At 43.5% G+C, this 20,921-nt stretch overlaps 1 protein-coding gene across 1 annotated transcript in view; it reads left to right on the forward strand.

The window, feature by feature from the left end:
- PTPRB (protein tyrosine phosphatase receptor type B) overlaps positions 1-20,921 on the forward strand; it is an 84,150-nt gene that overhangs the window by 38,212 nt on the left and 25,017 nt on the right. Inside the window, exons 13-19 of the mRNA XM_081083295.1 lie at positions 1,713-1,982; positions 6,441-6,704; positions 8,418-8,681; positions 9,686-9,967; positions 13,741-14,019; positions 14,478-14,627; positions 16,674-16,917. Of these exons, the coding sequence (XP_080939421.1) occupies positions 1,713-1,982; positions 6,441-6,704; positions 8,418-8,681; positions 9,686-9,967; positions 13,741-14,019; positions 14,478-14,627; positions 16,674-16,917 (1,753 nt within the window). The remainder of the gene's footprint in view (positions 1-1,712; positions 1,983-6,440; positions 6,705-8,417; positions 8,682-9,685; positions 9,968-13,740; positions 14,020-14,477; positions 14,628-16,673; positions 16,918-20,921) is intronic.

Here is a 20,921-nt window from a genome sequence, read left to right on the forward strand (position 1 = left end):
ACCTCCCACGGTCTCTACCCCCTGCCAGTTGGCTTCCCCGATAGGCCCTGATTGGGGGGCTGGCCATCCAACCTCCCGGGGTCCCTCCCCCAGCTGGCCGACCCCCTGATAGGCCTCGATCACCGGCCAGGCCAAGGGACCCTACCCATGCACAAATTCGTGCACCAGGCCTCTAGTTTAAAATTATCTCTAGTCACACTACCTGGTAGAGGATCATCATCTCTACTTTAACAATAAGGAAAATAAGGCTAGAAAGTTTATGAAACATTATCTAGATACATGTAATAAGGTCTGGAGCTACTAGTATATTTCAAATCTAGATCTGTCTGTCTCCAAACTTCATGTTCTCTCTACTGTGACACGATACTTCTTAGGTGTCTTCCTTTCTCATAACCATTTATTTAGTTGTGGGGCTTGAGCCTTACTATGTCTCCAATTGACATATTTCCCACCATGTGTCAATCACTGTGCTAGAAAATGAGAATTCAGTAGCAAGATAATGCTTCTGACCTCAAGAAACTTATAATCTATTGAAGGAGACCAAGAAGTAAAAAGGCAATGACAGTATACCATGGTAAGTGCTAAAATAAAAATGAATATGGGGTACTATAGGAGCAAACAGAAAGAGTCAGGGAGGAAGTAATAGTTAAACAGATACTAAGAAGTCATCCTGATGAAGCAGAAACCTTGGCACATTGGGGATCCTTACACTGTTTAGTATGCTAGAATAAAGAATGTGAGCCATGTGGCCAAGGAAGTAGACAAATCAAATTGTAAAGAGCCTTGTATGCCTTATGAAGGTGTTTAGAATTATGGAGAGCCATTGAAGTGTCATCAGCATGGATGTACTATGAGAATATGCCCGATACACATGTAGTTTGAAACTGAGAGGTAAGGAATCAAAGGGACTGGTCAAGTAACTTGTAATAATGTATGAGAGAGATGATATTGTCTTAGGGTAGTGGTAACAGACAAGGTGAGAGATAAGAGAGATCCAAGAGAAATAAGATTTAGGAGACAGAAATTATAAGATTAATGATTAATTATATGTAGAAGGGTAAGAGTTTCTGATTTAGATCAAGAGATAGAATCAAAGGACAGTAAGGAAATTATGGGAGGGAGATGAAGAGTCCAATTTGGGCATCTTGAGAGTTGGACATTTGTGGAACATCTAGAGAGAGATGTCATTTGCAAAAATAGAAGACAGGTCTGAAATATAGCCTAGGACAAAAAATATTATTAACAAATAACACTATTTTGCCTTTCACATCAAAAGCCGTAGTACAAACACTATTATATACTATTGCTTAAGTCAAGGCTTGAAGCTTTGACTTGAGTTAATCTTGCGAATAAAAGTCCAAACAAGCAACTACATATTCCAAACCATATTCATTGAATGTAAATTTGTTCAGCATTCTTGCACTCTCTAGAAAAATACATATACATCATGCTGAATATTTATCAGTGTCACTTCTATGAATTATTCTACTTGTTTGACTTCAAGAACCTGTCTAAATTCAGAGAAAAAAATGAAAAATCAAAGAAATCCTACAGATAATTCAGGACAAGAAATATTTTCTTCTAAGGGCACATGGAAAGTGTCAATGCAATAATGAGGCATCACCTTCCATCTGCAGTTGCTTTAGGAGACACTTTCTCAACTGATTACTTTATCCTAAATGATGAAACCTGCTTCTTTTCTTCCTTTGCAGTCCCAGCATCTGTCCAGGGAATAATTGCAGACAATGTATACAGCAGTCATTCCTTAATAGTAAGTTGGCAAAAAGCCGTTGGCATGGCAGAAAGATATGATATCCTACTTCTAAATGAAAATGGGATTCTTCTGAGTAACACATCAAAACCAGCCACCACGAAGCAGCACAAATTTGAAGACCTGACACCAGGAAAGAAATACAAGATACAGATCCTCACTGTCAGCGGAGGCCTCTTTAGCAAGGAAGCCCAGACGGAAGGCCGAACAGGTAATTCACACAGCCTGCTGTTTTGTGTGAGATATCTCCTTGTCTGCTATCCCTTGGGAACAGTAGCCTCAGAGGGATGAAGCAACATGGGGAGATCACATATATTTCTTGACACCGTAAGAATGGAGACATGATTGTCCATGTCCACGTCAGCTGGCCTGTGGACACAACTTTCAGCCTGCCATACTCCAATTTAGATTTTTCATGAAAACTGTCTCTATTAGTTCCCTATGGCTGCTAGGGTAAATTACCACAAATTTCGCATCTTAAAACAACATCAACTTACTATATTATAGCTCTGGCGGTCGGAATCTGAAGATGGGTCTTATGGGGCTGAAATCAAGGTGTTAGCAGGGTAGTGTTTCTTCTATAGACTTTAGGGGAGAATCTATTCCTGCCCTTATCTCTTCTAGAGGTCACTCAGGTTCCTTGGCTCCTGGCTCCCTTCCAGCAGTGGTAATACCCCAACCTCTGTGCCTGTCACCAGATCTCCTTCTTTACTCTTCTGCCTCCCTCTTCCACATTTGACTCTTGGGATTACATTGGTCACTACCCAGATAACCCAGGATAAGCTCTCCATCTCAAGAACCTTAATTTAATCACATTCACAAAGCCCCTTTGGCCTGTCAGAGGAAAAAGAGGTCAGTATAGCTGGAGAAGCGTGAGTGAGAACACAGTGAGGCATGTAGTCAGAAAAGTAATTGGGGTCAAGAAATGATCACAGTTGTAGAAATCCTAAGGGTTGAAAGCTAAACTAATGCAAGGAGTCTGATGAAGAACAGTAGATATAGTCAAGAAATATTTCTAAATGAGGTAAGATGGTACTTGGTGGCTAAGTGGAGTGCAGATGGAGGAACAGGAGATTCTGGAGTTCCTACCTGGCGTGTTTGGTAGAATATAGGCCATGAATTTAGACGAGAGACGCAGAAAGAGGGAGTTTCAAGGAGGAATATACAGGATTTCGTTTTGGACTGAGTTTGAGATGTCTGAATGACTTTCATAGGGAGGTGATTATTGGTAATTGAAAATATGGGTCCCAGCTCAGAAAAGTGAGAGATAGAGATTTGGATAAAAATTCTAATTAAATCCATATCTTAGTCTGTTCAAGCTGCTATAACAAAAATACCATAATCTGAGTGGCTTAAACAACAGATACTTCTTTCTCACAGTTCTGGAGGCTGGAAGTCTGAGATCAAGGCACCAGTAGATTGGGTATCTGGTGAGGACTCGCTTTCTGGTTTATAGATGGCACTTCTCATTGTGTCCTCACATGATGAAAAGAAGAGAGAGCTCTCTGGGGCCTCTTTTTAGGGCACTAATCCTGTTCATGTGGGCATCACCCTCATGACCTCATCATCTCCCAATGGCTCTACCTCTTTTTTTTTTTTTTAATATTTTTTATTGATTAAGATATTACATATGTGTACCCTCTACCCCCCCTCTCCCCGCTCACCCCCTCACCCCCCCGTTGTCCGTGTCCATTGGTTAGGCCTATATGCTTGCATATAAGTCCTTTGGTTGATCTTTCCCCCTTGCCCCCACCCTCCCCTACCTTCCCTCCAAGGCCCGACAGTCCAATCAATGCCTCTCCGTCTCTGGATCAGTCCTTGTTCATCAGTTTATGTTGTTCATTATATTCCACAAATAAGTGAGATCTTGTGGTATTTATCCGCTCTCCAGTTCCATCCATGCTGTGGCAAATGGTAAGAGTTCCTTTTTCTTCTTCCTCTTCTTAAAGAATACCTTTCAGCATTTCATATAATGCTGGTTTGGTGGTGATGAACTCCTTTAGCTTTTTCTTATCCGTGAAGCTCTTTATCTGACCTTCCATTCTGAATGATAGCTTTGCTGGATAAAGTAATCTTGGTTGCAGGTTCTTGCTATTCAACTCTTTGAATATTTCTTGCCACTCTCTTCTGGCCTGCATGGTTTCTGTTGAGAAATCAGCTGACAGTCGGATGGGTACTCCCTTGTAGGTAACTGACTGTCTTTCTCTTGCTGCTTTTAAGATTCTCTCTTTATCTTTTGCTCTTGGCATTTTAATTATGATGTGTCTTGGTGTGGTCCTCTTTGGATTCCTTTTGTTTGGGGTTCTCTGCGCTTCCTGGACTTGTAAGTCCATTTCTTTCACCAGGTGGGGGAAGTTTTCTGTCATTATTTCTTCAAAAAGGTTTTCAATATCTTGCCCTCTCTCTCCTTCTGGTACCCCTATAATTCTGATGTTGGTACGCTTGAAGTTGTCCCAGAGGTTCCTTACACTATCTTCATATTTTTGGAATCTCTTTTCTTTTTTCTTTTTCGGTTGGGTATTTTTTGTTTCTTTGCATTTCAAATCTTTGACTTGATTCTTGGGATCCTCTTGTCTGCTGTTGGAGCTCTGTAAAGTATTCTTTATTTCAGTCAGTGTATGCATAATTTCTAATTGGTCCTTTTTCATGACCTCCATGGTCTCACCATACTCCTTGAGGGATTCATTAAATTTATCGGCGGTTTCCATAAAATTCTTGACAAACCTTATAAACGTGGCCTTGAACTCTATATCCAGTCATCTGGCCTCCTCCGTTTCTGCCAATTGTGACCTGTTTCTTTGTCTCCGCATTTTGGCTGCTTCCCTGTGTTGATAGAGTGGCCTGCGCGCCAGGTGTCCTGTAGGGCCCAGTGGCTCAGCCTCCCCAGTTACCTGGGGTGGACACTCTTGGTGCACTCTTGGTGCCTCGCTTGTTGTAGGATCACTGGGAGGAATTGACCTCCAGGCCAATTGGCTGTGGGAAGCAGCTGTGTCTGAAGTGGGAGAATGGTCCCCCTCTGACCACTGGGTACAGTGGCTCCTGGATCTAAGGAGGTGCTAATTCAGCCCCTGCCTGAGGCCACAGAGCAGGAACCACGAAGAGGCTCAGCTGTGAAGCAATGCAAGCCGCTGCGGGGCCTTGGGCCTTCTCTTGGAAGTTCCGGGTCTGGCTGGCCCGGCTGCAGTTAGGTAATTATCAGGTTGCAAAGTTCTGGGGCATTCACATGCAAAAGCCTCTGCCGCAGCCCGGGTGGGGCGGGGGTCTCAGGGAGTCAAAGGGCGGAGAAAGAAGCAATGGCTGATTCTCCGCGCCCGGAGTCGCGCGTCTCAGTGTCCCGGCAATGGCTGCAAGCACCTCCGAGGGAAATCTGCCCCCAAGTTCGCCCGCTGCCGCCTGAGAGAGCAGCCTCTCCCCGTATGAGACCTGGGTCCCCAGAGACTTCCCGGAGCCGGAGATCAGAGCAGTCGGGAGCTTGTGATTCAAAAAGACAGCCGCGTCCTCAGGTGCCACCCCCTTTCCGCGCGCGCGAGCCGCTGCGTACCTCTGCACTCAGCCTCCGCAGCTCCTCTGGCTCTCAGCGTGCTTTTCTTTTCTTCTAGTTGTAGAAATTACACTCAGCCAGCCTTCCTGTTGTTTTGGACGATGTTTGCTCCGTCCTTTGGGCTAATTTTCAATTGTTGTGGGAGGCGACTATTTCCCGGTGTTTATCTATGCCGCCATCTTAGTTTCTCTGTTTCGGCTCTACCTCTTAATACCATCACCTTGGGGGTTAGGTTTCAACATATGACTTTGGGGGAACACAAACATTCAGACCATAGTAATTCATAAAGTGAATGAGAATGATTGCTTAGCTATTGTTATAAGATATGAAGGGGAGAGAGGATAGAACCATGGACAGCACCAACTTTTAAGTGCCTGACATAAGGAGAAGAAGGAAGCAAAAGAGCCTGAGAAGGTGTTTTCAGTGGAGGGAAAAGAACTCAAGAGACACCGAGACAAATGCCCTGGTCTGTTTCCACCTGCATCTGGAGACTTCTGTGGAATCAGGAAGCATCTGCACCAACAGTGTCAAAGCTGGTGATTTCAGTTGGCATTTGATTGCTTTCACCAACAGGTAGCACTAAATGGGATTGCAAAATCCTAATGTAAACTTTTTAAAAAAATAGTTTGGACTTTCCTCTTGCTTCTCTTTCCTCTTGCTTCTCTTGCCTTTCCCTTTCTTTCCCACCAGTCTTTCCTCCCCACAATCCTTCCCTCTCATGGTCATTTCCTAGCTCCCAGAAGGCATTCAGAGACAGTTTTTGTTTTGTTTTGTTTTGTTTTGTTTTTATCTCTGATATAGCTCTTAAAATTAGAAAGACATTTAGTCACACAGGTCAGATTAACATTTATTATATACCCCCCCCCTCAAAAAATATATTTGAAGATACTTTCCCATTACTGATTTTCCTTGTTCTTTTGTGGTTTTGTTTTTAAAATGAACAGTTTCAGCATCAATAATTAGATGTATGTATTTACTTTAATGTCTCCATGAAGTCACTATTTGTTAAAGGCAGGAACCATGTGTTTTGAACTATTTGCTTGAGTGAACCCATCCAGGTGCCACGCTAGGCTGTGTCATGGACATGCCAAAACTCAATCTCACTCTCTTGCTCCTCAACTTTTCCAGTGCCAGCAGCTGTCACCAACCTGAGGATCACAGAGAACTCCACCAGACACCTGTCCTTCACCTGGACCACCTCAGAGGGAGAGCTCAACTGGTACAACATCTTTCTGTACAACCCAGATCGAACTCTTCAGGACAGAGCTCAAGTTGACCCACAAGTCCAGAGCTTTTCTTTCCAGAACTTACTGCAAGGTCGAATGTACAAAATGGTGATAGTAACTCACAGTGGGGAGCTGTCTAATGAGTCCTTCATATTCGGAAGGACAGGTAAGACCGGGGCCCACGCACTGAGAAAATTATCACAATAGTTGCTATTCTACCCAGGATGTAGCTTTACATGAAATTTGTGACCGTCAGGCTTTCTGACCCTAAGTCAGACCTTTGATTATAGTTTTTGCACTGCCTTCTGCTCGGTTGCCTCCACTTGTTTACCTCATAGGTTGATGAAAAAATGAATCTCGTTCCTCTACTTCCAAGAGGGTTATTTATAATCCAAGCTGTGCCCTTAATGTTTCTACAAGACATAGATGGAGTAGAGGACAGGTCCCGAGAAGGACAACTACAAATGGGACCAATAAGCAAAGACTGCTGGGAATCAAAACCACAACGCTGGATGAAGTGAACAACAAGAGTTCCAGGAAAACGAGAGGGAGAAACATCTCTCTGGGATGCAAATAGGAATCTGGACCTTCTCTTGTTCCATAATTTGAGCCTATTCTCTCATTTTTCTATTCAAAATTATTTTTCATTTGACATTAGTTTTTTTGTTGTGTCCAAAGCACTGGGCTCAAATCTGGAACATGACAGTGAATAAGAGAGATGACACCCCTGACCTCATTGAGCTCTACATTAGTGGATGGAGAGGGGCAGGGGACAGCAGATTTTAAAGGAAGATGATTTTGGAACACCTGAAATTCTATGAAGGGGATAAACAGTATGACGTTGTGACAGAGAACTACTTGGCAGGACAAGAAACTAGACAGAGCAGGCATTTCAGCTGAAACCTGAGGGCAGCCATGTGAAGAGCACATTCCAGGCGCCCAACAGAAGTCCTACGTTTGTCTTTTGAAGGGAATGAAACGGAGCAGCAGATAAGCCTAAACCGTGAATAGACTTGCCTACGTGTTACCATTTCCAGAGCAGTTTATGCTCTGCACGTTAATGCTTCCAGTTCCTCTAACTAGAGACAACAGTCTTCATTCTTCAAAGGATGATGATGCTCAAATACCCTTGGGACAGGTGCCAGCATAACCAATTTATATAAAGGTAGAAGCAACTGTTAACACATTGTTTGCAGGTAGTTTTTATCGCGCGCTAACAGGAGGCGCGGGCCATTTTTGCTAATTTTTTGCAAAAATGGCAACGTTCAGTAAAATTACGATAACTTTAGTTTACGTGTTTATACGTTACCCGCATTCTACCACTAGTCTATAAAAAACATATTAATACGTGTCCCGCGCTCTACTACACTGGTAGAACGTATAAATACATAAAACGTATAAATACGTTTCCTGCATACAATGTGTTAATAAAGATATTGGTGAGAAAGAGCATAGGAGTACTGAGAACCTAAAAGCTGGAGAGGAAGTGGCGACTCAGAGAGGGACGTTATGGTACGGCGGCCACGGTGACATGGGCCTGACAGCAAGGGCTGGGACCTTCTGTGAACACTTTTAGGGCCTTTTATGAGTTCAGGTATAAGCTGCTTGACCAGTTTTAATTAATCATTTCTGAAGATTTCATTTTATATGTCCATTGAGGTTCATGTGGCACGCATACAAAGGTCACCACCTGTTGTGTTTTGTTCTATTTAAATTTGTACCACATTCTCCTAAACCTGAGTGAGCTGAGATGTAGGCAAGGTCTGAGTCTACAATAGGAGCTATTCACCCATATGCCCAATGCAGCTCATATTTTCACCTGTGGGCCAAAATGCCTGTTTCTGTTTTGTTTTTGGTAAGGGCTCTCCCTCTGTTTCAGTCCCAGCCTCTGTGAGTAACCTCAAGGGATCCAATCGGAACATGACAGACAGTCTCTGGTTCAGCTGGAGTCCAGCCCCTGGGGACTTCGACTTCTATGAGCTGATTCTCTATAATCCCAATGGCACGAAGAAGGAAAACTGGAAAGAAAAGGACCTGACGGAGTGGCGTTTTCATGGCCTTGTTCCTGGAAGGAAGTACACCCTGTGTGTGGTAACTCACAGTGGGGAGCTCAGCAACAAGGTCACAGGGCAGAGCAGAACAGGTAAGAAGCCCAATTGCCAATGGCCAAGTATTGGTGGGAGGTAGCTTCCAAAGACGTGTTTTGTTTTGTTTTGTTTTGTTTTGTTGTTTTGTTTTGTTGTTGCTGCTGCTTTTAAATATATTTTTATTGATTTTAGAGAGAGAGGAAGGGGGACAGAGAGAGAGAGAGAGAAACATTGATGAGATCCATCGGCTGCCTCCTGCACACCCTACTGGGGATGGAGTCTGCAGCCTGGGCATATGCCCTGACTGGGAATCAAACCAGTGACCTCTTGGTACATAGGATGAAGCTCAACCCACTAAGCCGTACCAGCCAGGGCCAAAGACATGTTTTAATTATGGCTTTAATAAGAAGAAACATAAGTAATAAGGATGTGCCATGTGCTAACCCCTGAACTGGGGGGAGAAGCACAATGGTACAGTGGATAAAGGAAACAGAATTTGGTTAAAATGATCTAGGTCCTTAGCTTAACATTGCCACTGACTTAAGTGAAACTGGGCAGGTCACTGAGCATCTCTAAGCCTCAATTTTTCTTGTCTGTAAAATGGGGATAATCACATACATCATCATTGTGTGGCTATGAGCAGTGCTTCCTAATTTTTTTTTTTAATTTCTTAGGCACACATAGACAATATAAATATACCTGTGTGCCAATCTGGGGTCAATGGACAGAGCCATCTGAAATTGGACATAATCTTGGACTTTAGTCCTCACAACTCAAAATATGATAGTATTAATACCTTTGCACACTTGTAACCCATTCAGGGCACACCCATTTAGGGCAGCACTCTGGTAAGGAGGCTCTGGTTATGAAAATGAAAAAAAAAATGTACATAAAACACTTGAGGACAGTGTCTTCCACATAGTACATCTCCTATTATTATATTATATTATTTCCTCCTACAAAGTACATTTAAGTATGTCTGATGTCGCTCAGCTATCTTATTGGCATATGTTATGGCACAGAAGTGATTACATGATTTTTCATGTTCTTCTACATACAGCCCCAAGTCCTCCCAGTCTTATGTCATTTGCTGATGTTGCAAACACATCCCTGGCCATCACGTGGAAGGGGCCACCAGACTGGACAGACTACGACGACTTTGAGGTGCAGTGGCTACCCAGAGATGCAATCACGGTCTTCAACCCCTACAGCAACAGAAAATCAGAGGGACGCATCGTGTATGGTCTTCGTCCAGGGAGATCCTATCAGTTCAGTGTCAAGACTGTCAGCGGAGACTCCTGGAAAACCTACAGCAGACCAGTTTCTGGATCTGTGAGGACAAGTATGACATGTTTTCTTATTCTCGGTTCTCAAATGGAATGAGAAGGAAGTATGTGTTACAACATGTAATTCTAACCGGGCTTGGTTTAAATCCACATTTTTACTTGGAATTGGTTAGATTGAATTCAGGCAGAATTATCTATAGATTTGTTCGTTTATTCATATACTAGCAACAATGAACAATAAAGAAAAATCTCAGAGAGCTTACAGTTGAGTGGGAGGTACCATCTTTAAAAGCAATTTCATTTGGGTGTGATGAAGGAAGCATTTGGCACTGTAGAAACCCATGTAGTGGCACTGACCCAATGCAAGGGAGCTTCCAGGAAGAAGAAACATCCAAATCAAAACCTAAGGAAAGAGTAAGATCCACCAGGTGGAGACGAGGAAAGAAGTGGAAAATATTCCAGGTAGAGAGACTAAAATATTCCAAGACCAGGGAGGAGAGAGGAATGGAAAGGAGTTTCGTTGGCAAGAGCATAAAAGGTGCAATTAGGAGAATCAGGTCATCAAATGTCTTGTGAGCCATTGTAATGACTTTGAACTTTATCCTCAATCAATCAGAGCCACTGAAGAATTTTTGGCCACAATGTCATAATCAGATTTGTACTTTAGAAAGCCACTCTGGGTACAGTGTAAGGAATAGGTTAACTGTGGTACATCTACACGATGGAATACTATGCTGCTCTAAAAAAGAAGGATCTCTTACCATTTGCAACGGCATGGATGGAACTGGAGAGCATTATGCTAAGTGAAATAAGCCAGTCAATGAAGGAAAAATACCACATGATCTCACTCATTCAGGGATAATAAAGACCATTATAAACTTATGAACAATAATAGATACAGAGGCAGAGCTGCCTCAAACTGATTGTCAAACTGCAGCAGGAAGGCCAGGGAGGATTGGGGGGCAGGAGGGAGGGGGGTAAGAGATCAACCGAAGGACTTGTATGCATGCATATAAGCATAGCCAATGGACATAAGACACTGGTGGGTAGGGGAGGCCAGGGGATTGTCAAGATCAGGGAAAAAAGAGGACACATATGTAATACCCTTTGTAATGCTTTAAGCAATAAAACAATAAAAAATAAAATAAAATATAGGCATAAAAAAAGAATAGGTTAAAAGAGGCAAACTAGAAGCAGAGGGATCGGTTAGGACATACTGTTACAAAACCTGAAGAGAAAAATATTTTTAACAGTGAAATATGTATCAGTTTCTTCTCAAAGGCATTTTGGGATCAATGAACTAACCTGAAAGAAACAAAGGTGTTTCAGAATAGGAACCTCAATTCAAGTATTTATTTTTCAATAATACCTAGTAAATGTAGCTTCTCAGATCAGATAGTGGTTATTGAGAAAATACCTGCTGGAAATTAGAAATTTATGCAAGTACTTGTTTTGTTTATTCAACAAACTTGAGAGCTATAACAATTATCATTTGTGCTCCATATTGTATCCAAAGACCAGATTCAAGAGAAATATGTGAAGAAAAACTAACAGGTTTTGCTTATAGCAAGCTCGGGGTGGGTTTTCAGTGGTTTGCTGTGGCTGTGTGATTGAATGACAGGTGCGCAGTTAAGAGCTCAGTAGAGGCTGGGTCCGATCATATCTGGAGTATTGTGTTCTGTCCCGGATGCTAGAGTTTAAGAGTGGCATCTACCAACTGGGGCATGCCCACGAGGAGAGCAACCAGCATGCAGAGGGATCTGGCGCTGAATTTTATGAGGAATGGCTGATGGAACTTTGAGGATTTCATTAGTTAGGGTTGGGTTTGGCTATGGGTAACAGAAACCCCAAAATAAGAGGATTAAGCAAAATAGAAGCTTATCATCATTCTTCTATAAATCACTCCAGTAGGCAGTTACTCACAAATAAGCTCCAGCCATGATGAATAACTGGTCATTCAGGGTCAACCACCTTCCCACGCCTCCCAGCCCCACCCTCAGCAGCTGGGTGCATGGTTTCTCTGTCTAAAATGCCCTTCCCGATATCTGGGCAAGTTGTCATCTTTGCCCGAGGCCTTTGCTATCTCCTGCCCACCACTAGCGCCAGCAGCAAAAAGGTGTCTGTCACCACACAGCATCTTCTTTTTCCATTTCTTCTGGGACAATCTCCTTTCTACCTTGTATTATGGCTATTTTGGAGTCCTCTCCCTTCCTAGAGGTTAAGGCTAATGTCGTATTCATCTCTCTATTGTTCATAGACCCTAGAAGAGCACCTTGCACATAGTAGGCACTCATTTCTTAGTGAATGGGAGCGGGACCTGAGTCTTGGAAGGCAGGTGGGACTTACAGGTGAAAAGGAGGAGAGAGAAGGAACTGAGGGAAGAGGTGGAAGCCAGTTTCCATATTATCCTTTGTGCAAATTATCAGAGTTATGGGTTAGGCAGGATGTCTTTAGGTCTCAGCTCTGATTTGGTTTGAAAGGAGTTCCAAAGTTTAACAAGCAGTTAATGTTTGAAAAGACACAATTATTGCTTGTCTCAAATGCCAGTTCTTTTGTGAGCCTTTTGATGGGTTGATGCCATTGATTACTGCCATCTGGGGATTGTTACTATATTGTGTGCTGTGGTCAATAGGACAATGGGACAGGCTTTTCACTTTTAATCTTTATGAAGGTTTTAACTCCTGGAATGAAATAAGGTGGTCTAGACCTAGGTTTCAAGTTCTATTCCAGAGCCTGAAGGCTCCTTGGAAATGTCTGGGGGATGCAAGGGAGGTCGTAGAGAGAGCACCCCAGTGTAGCACCCCTGAGCCCAATGCACACTTCAAACACAGACCAGAACTCCTCTGATTCTACAGACCAGGGAACTGAGAACTATTCTTTTTTAAATGGCTCCACTGCTAAAATTACAATTCGAAAATTACTTATCTAAATCATACAATTTCACTTTATAGATATATAAATAATTAGAAATGGTAGGCATGCAACTGATTGGGGCAGCCTACAGAGTTTCTTATTAACCTCGACAGTCACTTAAGTGCATTTCTTCCCGACTGAATCTTTTACTCATTGTTTTGTCATTCACAATAAGTAAGACCAGCTTCTCTTCACTGAGTCCCTACTGGGTCAGGCACTCTGTTAGGCAGAAGAAACCGAATGACCATAGCATAGGGGCCTGGGACAGAATGGTCTCCGTGCAGAACACAAGCAGTTTCGGTTCCATGGCATGTGAGCAGGGAAGGGCAGGTAGAAAATGGAAGAGGGGACAGAAGCCAGAGCCCAGAGGGTAACAGGCCAGCAATGCCATTTCTTAATTTCCTCATTTATTGAGCAATTTCTATACCAGCCACTATTCTAGGAGGCTGTGCATGTTTCAACTCATTGAATCATCACAGTAATCATGTTATCTTAACTTCCCCACTTTACAGAGGGGCTCAGATGTGTTAAGGAACTTGCCCAAGAACGCACAGCTGGTAAATAGAATCTGAATTCAGGCAGGCTGATCTGCACTTCTGACCTCTCCTTTACTCTGCCTGACCCTCTATCTGACTTCTGCCACTTGATTTCACTGCCCATGTGCACATTTGTGTTTCCAGTCACATTGGCATCTGGTGATTTTTTTAAAGGAACAGCACTTTAAATTTTAATGTTTCTCAAAATTGGGTGTGGCAGGTAGACATTCCCTTGGAGGTCTATGAGAATATTTTTTTCCTTGAAAAACAATCCAAATTAAGTTGGGGAATTATTTGTTTAGATCTCTGAGCTAGTTGGACCCCTAAAAAAACATGTCTCACAGAGTTATGAAAAGTGTCCCTTCCTCTCTCTCCTTTAGAGCCAGACAAAATCCAAAACCTGCATTGCCGGCCTCAGAATTCCACGGCCATTGCCTGCTCTTGGATCCCTCCTGATTCTGACTTTGACGGGTATAGCATTGAATGCCGGAAAATGGACACTCAAGAAGTTGAGTTTTCCAGAAAGCTGGAGAAGGAAAAATCTCTGCTCAGTATTATGATGCTCGTGCCCCATAAGAGGTACCTGGTGTCCATCAAGGTGCAGTCAGCTGGCGTGACCAGTGAGGTGGTGGAAGACAGCACCATCACAATGATAGACCGTGAGTGTCCCCGGAGGTGTGCGTGGTCCGCTGTCCTGTTCGTCATTGCTGTCCACTTGCATACAGTTCACTTCCACATTAGCGTGTCTTGTCACTTAGAGGACCTAAAAGGCCGGGGAAATGGAAGCATTTCTCTGTGTAAGGTACCCTGCAGCAAACAAGCTAAAAGATCTTAAGGTCCCTAAATGAGTTAGCATTTACCGATACAGTTAGAGCGCTCGTGGAGCTGCCTCTTTCATTATGTTTAATGTCACTTCAGGGCTGTTCCCATTGGAAGAGGAGGGGTTTTCTTGATTACATACAGGCACACAAGTGTGTGCGCACATAGAGAGAGAGAGAAAGTGAGAGAGAGAGAGAGAGAGAGAGAGAGAGAGAGAGAGAGAGAATGTATCAACACCTCACATATTGTTTCTATGTAGAAGCAGAGTTGTGACCCTTCTTGCTTCTTCCTTCCTCAGGCCCTCCTCCCCCACCTCCGCATATCCGTGTGAATAAAAAGGACGTGCTCATTAGCAAATCTTCCATCAACTTTACTTTCAACTGCAGCTGGTTCAGCGACACCAATGGAGCTGTGAAGTACTTCACGGTGGTAGTGAGAGAGGCTGATGGTAAGCGAATTCCCTCAACTCCAAGATGCAGCATTGCTTTCTCAAAAGCCACTATGGAGATGCAGGGAGATGTAACAAAAAAAAAACTGTTCAAAGGCTCTTTCAACAATAAAGAGCTGGGTGTAATTATTCAATGGGTGAATGATAATAACAGCAACCACAACTGTAATAACTGTAACCATCAGTTACTGAGCCCATACTATGTGTCAGGCACTGTTGGAAGTGCATTGCATGTGCATACTCATTCAATCTTCTTCACTACTCATTCAGTCCTATTCACTGCTCTTTTGGTCTGCCATTAAGCAGCAATATGCTATAACTGTCTTCCCCCGTCTCTGTCTGAAATACCCCCACCAATCACATGTCCCAAACCACCCACCAATTCACAAAAATACTCAAAAGCTTGAGGGAGGAAAAAGATGATCATAAAAAGCATTCCTCCTTTCTCTACTGCATTTTATTCAATGTATGTTTTATTCTCTAGTTCTTTCATCCTCAAATTATTCTGTGTCTTCTTAATTCCTGTGGACTAGGCAAATACTAGGTAATTGTTGAAACAACATTCCATACAACCACCGAGTATGATCCTCAGAGATTACTACATACATCAGCATTTATCAAAATACAGGAGCATTGTACATTGGTGTCCACATGCCTGTAAATGTATTTGCCATTGAGGTCTTGTGTGTTATTTCTCCAAAACAGATGTTTGTGTCTGGAACGGCATTGATATATTTTGCATGTTTTATGTCTTTCAAAATTCTTTAAGGTCTGCACATGAGTTTCTTAAGCATCTTTGACAATTGTAACCCATTTGTGGGCAATGGGAAACTTTAAAGCTGACAAATGTTGGAGCTAAATTGTATTTTAGATAGCTAACCATCCATGCGCTTTTACATCTTGTTTAATTGTATTAAATCTGGGTATGCATAATTAATTAAATAATTTCAAGGGTCAGTGGTGCATCCCAGGTTTCTTTACACCTCATAACTGGAGATAAATTGAACTGTGCAGCAACTTTAGATTTAAGTGGGCTGCAGTGAAGGTGATGTTTTACTATGTGAATATAAGGCAGTGAAGAAGTCAGACCCCAGAGAGCAGCCGTGTGTTCTTCGGCAGGTGGGTTTCAGATATTGATGCCCATGGAGAGCGGCGGTGCTCCCCTGGTGATCTAAGATAACAATCCTGCTCACATAAGTGGCATTTATCTCGTATGCATGCATCCTAAAGGCCACTTTCCTTTTCAACTACTGCCAACAAGATAATATTTCCAAGATCCACTCATTTTGAGCAAATTTTATGAAACAAGAGTCCAGGATGCCATGAACCCCTACCATACCACTTCTTGAAATTCATTGTAAATAGTATGCGATCTCCATAATATTTATCTTCCTAATTATGCTTTCCTCCAGCCAACATCAAAACTGGTTTGCAGAGCCAAAACACACAGCAGGCTGGGTGGACAGGGGAAGAGTTCTGGGAAGTGATCGGCATGAGGGGCCAAATTTGAGCCAGGATTAAACTGTACTCAAGATAACAGTCCTGTACCCTGAGCAGTTATCAGCAGGGCGTGGCTCCTGGAACGTGCTGGTGGGGCGACTGCTCTGGCCTTGAATTTGATTTCTCTTATCTTTTTCCTATTTCCCAAGTCATAGGGATTTCCTTATTAGCTTAGCTACAATGATTATTGGCAAGCTTATTGCGTGGGTTGACTCTCACAGTGGGGAGTGTTTAACTTTCTGGAGTTGTGGGCATGTTATCATTTGGTTTAATGAGATATCCTCTCACCCACACATTTTATTTGCAAGAAAAATGATGGCATATATATGTATGTATATATATATATGTATATCTTTGTTTATACACTATCATTCATTTTAGAAAAAATGAATTAAAATTATTTTCATTGGGAGAATTTCATAGCATCCTTCGAGATCACAGATGCTGGGAATGACCAGAGAGGGTGAGGAGTCAGCCTTAGAATCCTCCGTAGAAACCACTGAGGCCACAAGAAAGTCAGTCTTCACTGTGGGTTTTGTCCTCCAGGCAGTGACGAGCTGAAGCCGGAACAGCAGCACCCTCTGCCCTCCTACCTGGAGTACAGGCACAACGCCTCCATTCGCGTGTATCAGACCAATTATTTTGCCAGCAAATGTGCCGAAAGTCCTGACAGCAACTCCAAGAGTTTTAACATTAAGCTGGGAGCAGAGATGGAGAGCCTGGGTGGAAAATGTGATCCCAATCAGCTAAAATTCTGTGACGGACCGCTGAAGCCGCGCACTGCCTACAGGTTAGATGTATTGCCGTCCTCTTGCTGGGAGGGATATGCTACATTACTAGGCGCTCGGCTGGCTGGGCCGCTGATGCACACAAGCTCCTGCAGATTAATCACCTACGTTACAAGAGTGCTCTATGTTTTACTGGGTAATTTATAAAAGTTGTGTTCCTGCTTCCATTCCCAGGGAATGTGTAAAAAGGACCTTGAGCATTGTGCAAAAGCTCTCATTCATTATGTGAAGAATTGAAGGTTCATAACAGATTGTTCTTTCTCCTAAAACTTCCTTAGTACAAGCCAAATCAATTCCCAGGTTAAGGATTGTGACAATGTCCAACTAGAAAGATGGAGTGTAGGGAGACACAAGGAGTATGAGCTTTTAGCTTCCACTTTTAATGAGGACTCAGATTACACCGATTCATTTACCCTCTAAAAGGTAAAAGGCATAAAAAGATGAAAGTGCTCTCTGGTCCAGACAGAACTCTTGAAGGCGGAGGCCCCTGAATGATTGGGAATATCCCCTCCTCACCCTAAGAAGGCAGATTAAAGAGGATGCTGCTTGGCCCCAGGAAGCACTACTGCAGCCAGCAGCCCCTCCCAGCTGCAGGAACTGGCAGAAGTGCACAGCATCCCAAACCAGGGCCCTCAAGAGCAAGAGAACCTATAGATACAGGCATCCAAGATTGGCTCATCTGCAAGGGATGTGCCTTCTCTGTTGTGTGTTCCCAGAGCTGATACTAACCAATAGGCCGCCAATCAGGTCCTCCATGGGCAGTGTCTATTCTTGTTGGTCAGTGCCCTGGTATGTTGACTCGTATTTTGAGTATCGCCCCTGAGTCAGCTTCAAAAGGAGACAGTGACCTGACATCACACCTGAGAGCACTCTTTTTTTTTTTTTTAAATCCTCACCTGAGGATATTTTTTCCATAGATTTTCAGAAAGAGTGGAAGGGAGGGAGGGGGGAGAGAGAGAGAGAGAAACATCAATATGTGAGAGACACATATACTGGTTGCCTCCCACACTCGCCCTGACTGGGAGGATGGGTAGCGAACCCACACCTCAGGGATGTGCCCTTGACCCGGAATCGAACCTGAGACCCTCTGGTGTGCAGGCCAATGCTCCAGCCACTGAGCAACATCAGTCAGGGCCTGAGAGCCCTCTTAGCGCCTTCCTCGCATCAACTAAGGAAGGTCAGTGGTTTTCTTCCTAAAACAGAGCGCTCATTTTGGGCAGGAACTCTGTGGAGTTACCTCTGCCCAGGACTCACCACTAAGATGATATTGCCACCCTAGTCAAGATTTGCACCTCCAGACCAAACTTACTAGTGATGTTTACTTCAGGAAGAGACCATTATAAGTTTATCGAAAGGAAGTGAGATCTCGGACAGAGCAAAGGAGAAATACGAGAGATCAGAATGCTGGCATCCTTCAGGTCCTATAACAGTGATGACGAATCTTCTGAGCTCGGTGTGTCAGCATTTGAAAAACCCTAACTTAACTCTGGTGCCGTGTCACACAAAGAAATTTTTTGATATTTGCAACCATAGTAAAACAAAGACTTATATTTTTGATATTTATTTTATATATTTAAATGCCACTTAACAAAGAAAAATCAACCCAAAAAATGAGTTCGCGTGTCACCTCTGACACGCGTGTCATAGGTTCGCCATCACTGTCCTATAAAAATCAAGAGTGTCTGAGCTCCTTAGACACTTGGGCTCAAGGACACAGCAAAAGTCTCCCAGGGGCCATTTTCTCTTTGTGAGGAGGAAAGGTGAGGCTGTTTTTGTTTGTTTGCTTGTTTGCTTTTTGAGAGAGGAGAGAAAATGGAGAGAGAACAAGAAGCTATAGACAGTTTGCATCTAGACCAGAGCCTGCCAGGCTCCCGGCACATTCCTTCCTGCCCATAGCAGCTGCCACAGGGCTGCCATTTTTTGGTCATTAGCTTTATAAACAGTGTTTCAGTTCTTTAATCCTCATGTTTTCATCGCAGAACATTGCAGAGTTGTCCTGGGGAACAGATCAAACCTAGTCACGTGCCTTCTAGATTAAGGTCTTCCGGTGATGCCCGTTCACCCCACAGCCTTCCAGAGCAGGGCACACAAAGTCTTCGCCTTCTCCCCTCCCACCTTCCTGGTCAACGTTGTCTCCCACCATTTTCCCAAGTATCCCCTGCCCTTTTCTACTCCTCACTCCTGAGAGTTCTCTTGAACATGACATGGCTCTCTTTGACCTGAGGCTTTGCACATTCTTTTCACTCTATCGAGGATGCTGCCAGTCCCTTCTTTGGCGGCTGAATTCCTTCAGACAGTCCAAAAGCCAGCTCAACCTTCAGCCAACCCCACGCCCCCCCCCCCTTGTCAATGCACTGCTGGGCAGTTGTACCCTCAGCTCCATTTCCACAGCACCCAGTCCTGACATTCTTCTAATCAACCCTCTGGTTACCAGTGACTTCCAACCCTTTGTTTAATCACCTACCCTCTTTACTACATTGAGAGAGCTCACAGTCTAATGGAGGAGACAGATGTGATGTTGGTGATGAAACAATATGACAAGTACCAGGCACAAAAAAAGCATTTATTAAATGTTTGGGAGTCAAGATATACTCCTAAAAAGTTACGCCTTCTTAATCTAGTGCAATCAACTCATGCTGTAGATATTTGTTTGCTAGGACATACCTCTCCTCTATTTCTCCAATGTGCACTTGGTTCAGTCCTGTGGAAAGCATGCCACAGTAGTGCTTGATGAGAGGAGGCCTAGCCTTTCAGAATGCATGGGAGAACCATATGCTAAGTGCCCTCCTGCGAGGGGCGGCTGAGCCCTAGCCCCCGGGAGTCAGCGTTCTGCCTTCTCAAGATGATAGTCACCACGGTGACTTTCAATGCTGTCAGGCACCTTTTTCCCAAAAAGAATAGGTGGACAGGAAGAGACATGGAAAAAGAAACATTATGATTGAAAAGAAATTGGAAAACACTCGGTTTAGCTGACACACAAGCTTATTATGTCAGTACATGTAATGTGTTCCCATTCCTTTGGGTTCCTATTATTCGGTTGTATAATTAGCACGGTTCCATGTGGGAAGAGAAAGGGCAGAGCATGATGGGTGAGAGGTAGTTTGGAGGTTCGGAAAGTGCTGATCTGGTTTTGTTTCTATTCTAAATAGAATAGCAATGTGACCACAATCGGGTAGTCAGCTTCTCTTGACCTCAATTTTCTCAAATGAAGGAAACTAAACCACATGATCTTTAACTTTGTGCTGTGGAATTTTCTGATTCTGGACACAGTTAAACTTGAAATAATTACTATCAGATATCTATTCATTAAAATAATCTTACTCTATTATTAAATTGATCCTGCTGATCATATATTCACTACAGGGTGCCTCCTCTCTGAAAATCCCTGGGCCAGATGTGGTAGGAAAAATATGGAAATAGGGACAGAGGATTAAGGCGGAGGGAACAGAGTGAGTCAAAGTGCAGAAGCAAAAACACAGATTGTTTAGAGAAGAGCAAGTAGTCCAGGTTCAAGCAGGGGTGGGGGCATGAGTTAGAAGGAGGGGACAGAGGGTCAGAACAATGTTTCCTGGCCTGTTACTACTTCAGCATTATTACAGGATGTGCCCAGATACTTTGGGGTTCAACAAATCTAGCCTTTTTAAAAAGGAAAAAATGAATCCTCCATTCATTTTCATAGGGTTTAAATTAACACTAGAAAAGGTTTTTCTATAGCAACCAAGCCTTATACTTAATTTATTTACTAGAGGCCTGGTGCACGAAATTCATGCACTGGAGGGGGGGAGGGGTGTCCCTCAGCCCGGCCTGTGCCCTCTCACAGTCCGGTAGCCCTCAGGGGATGTCCAACTGACGTGGAGGTGCTCCCCCTGTGGTAGTGTACTGACTGGGGGGGGGGGGCAGCTCCTGTGTTGAGCGGGACTGGGCCAAAACCAGCTCTCAGACATCCCCCAAGGGGTCCCGGATTGTGAGAGGGCACAGGCCAGGCCAAGGGACCCCACCGGTGCAC

This window comes from Myotis nattereri (assembly GCF_964212035.1).
Source record: "Myotis nattereri genome assembly, chromosome: 2".
NCBI lineage: Eukaryota > Metazoa > Chordata > Mammalia > Chiroptera > Vespertilionidae > Myotis > Myotis nattereri.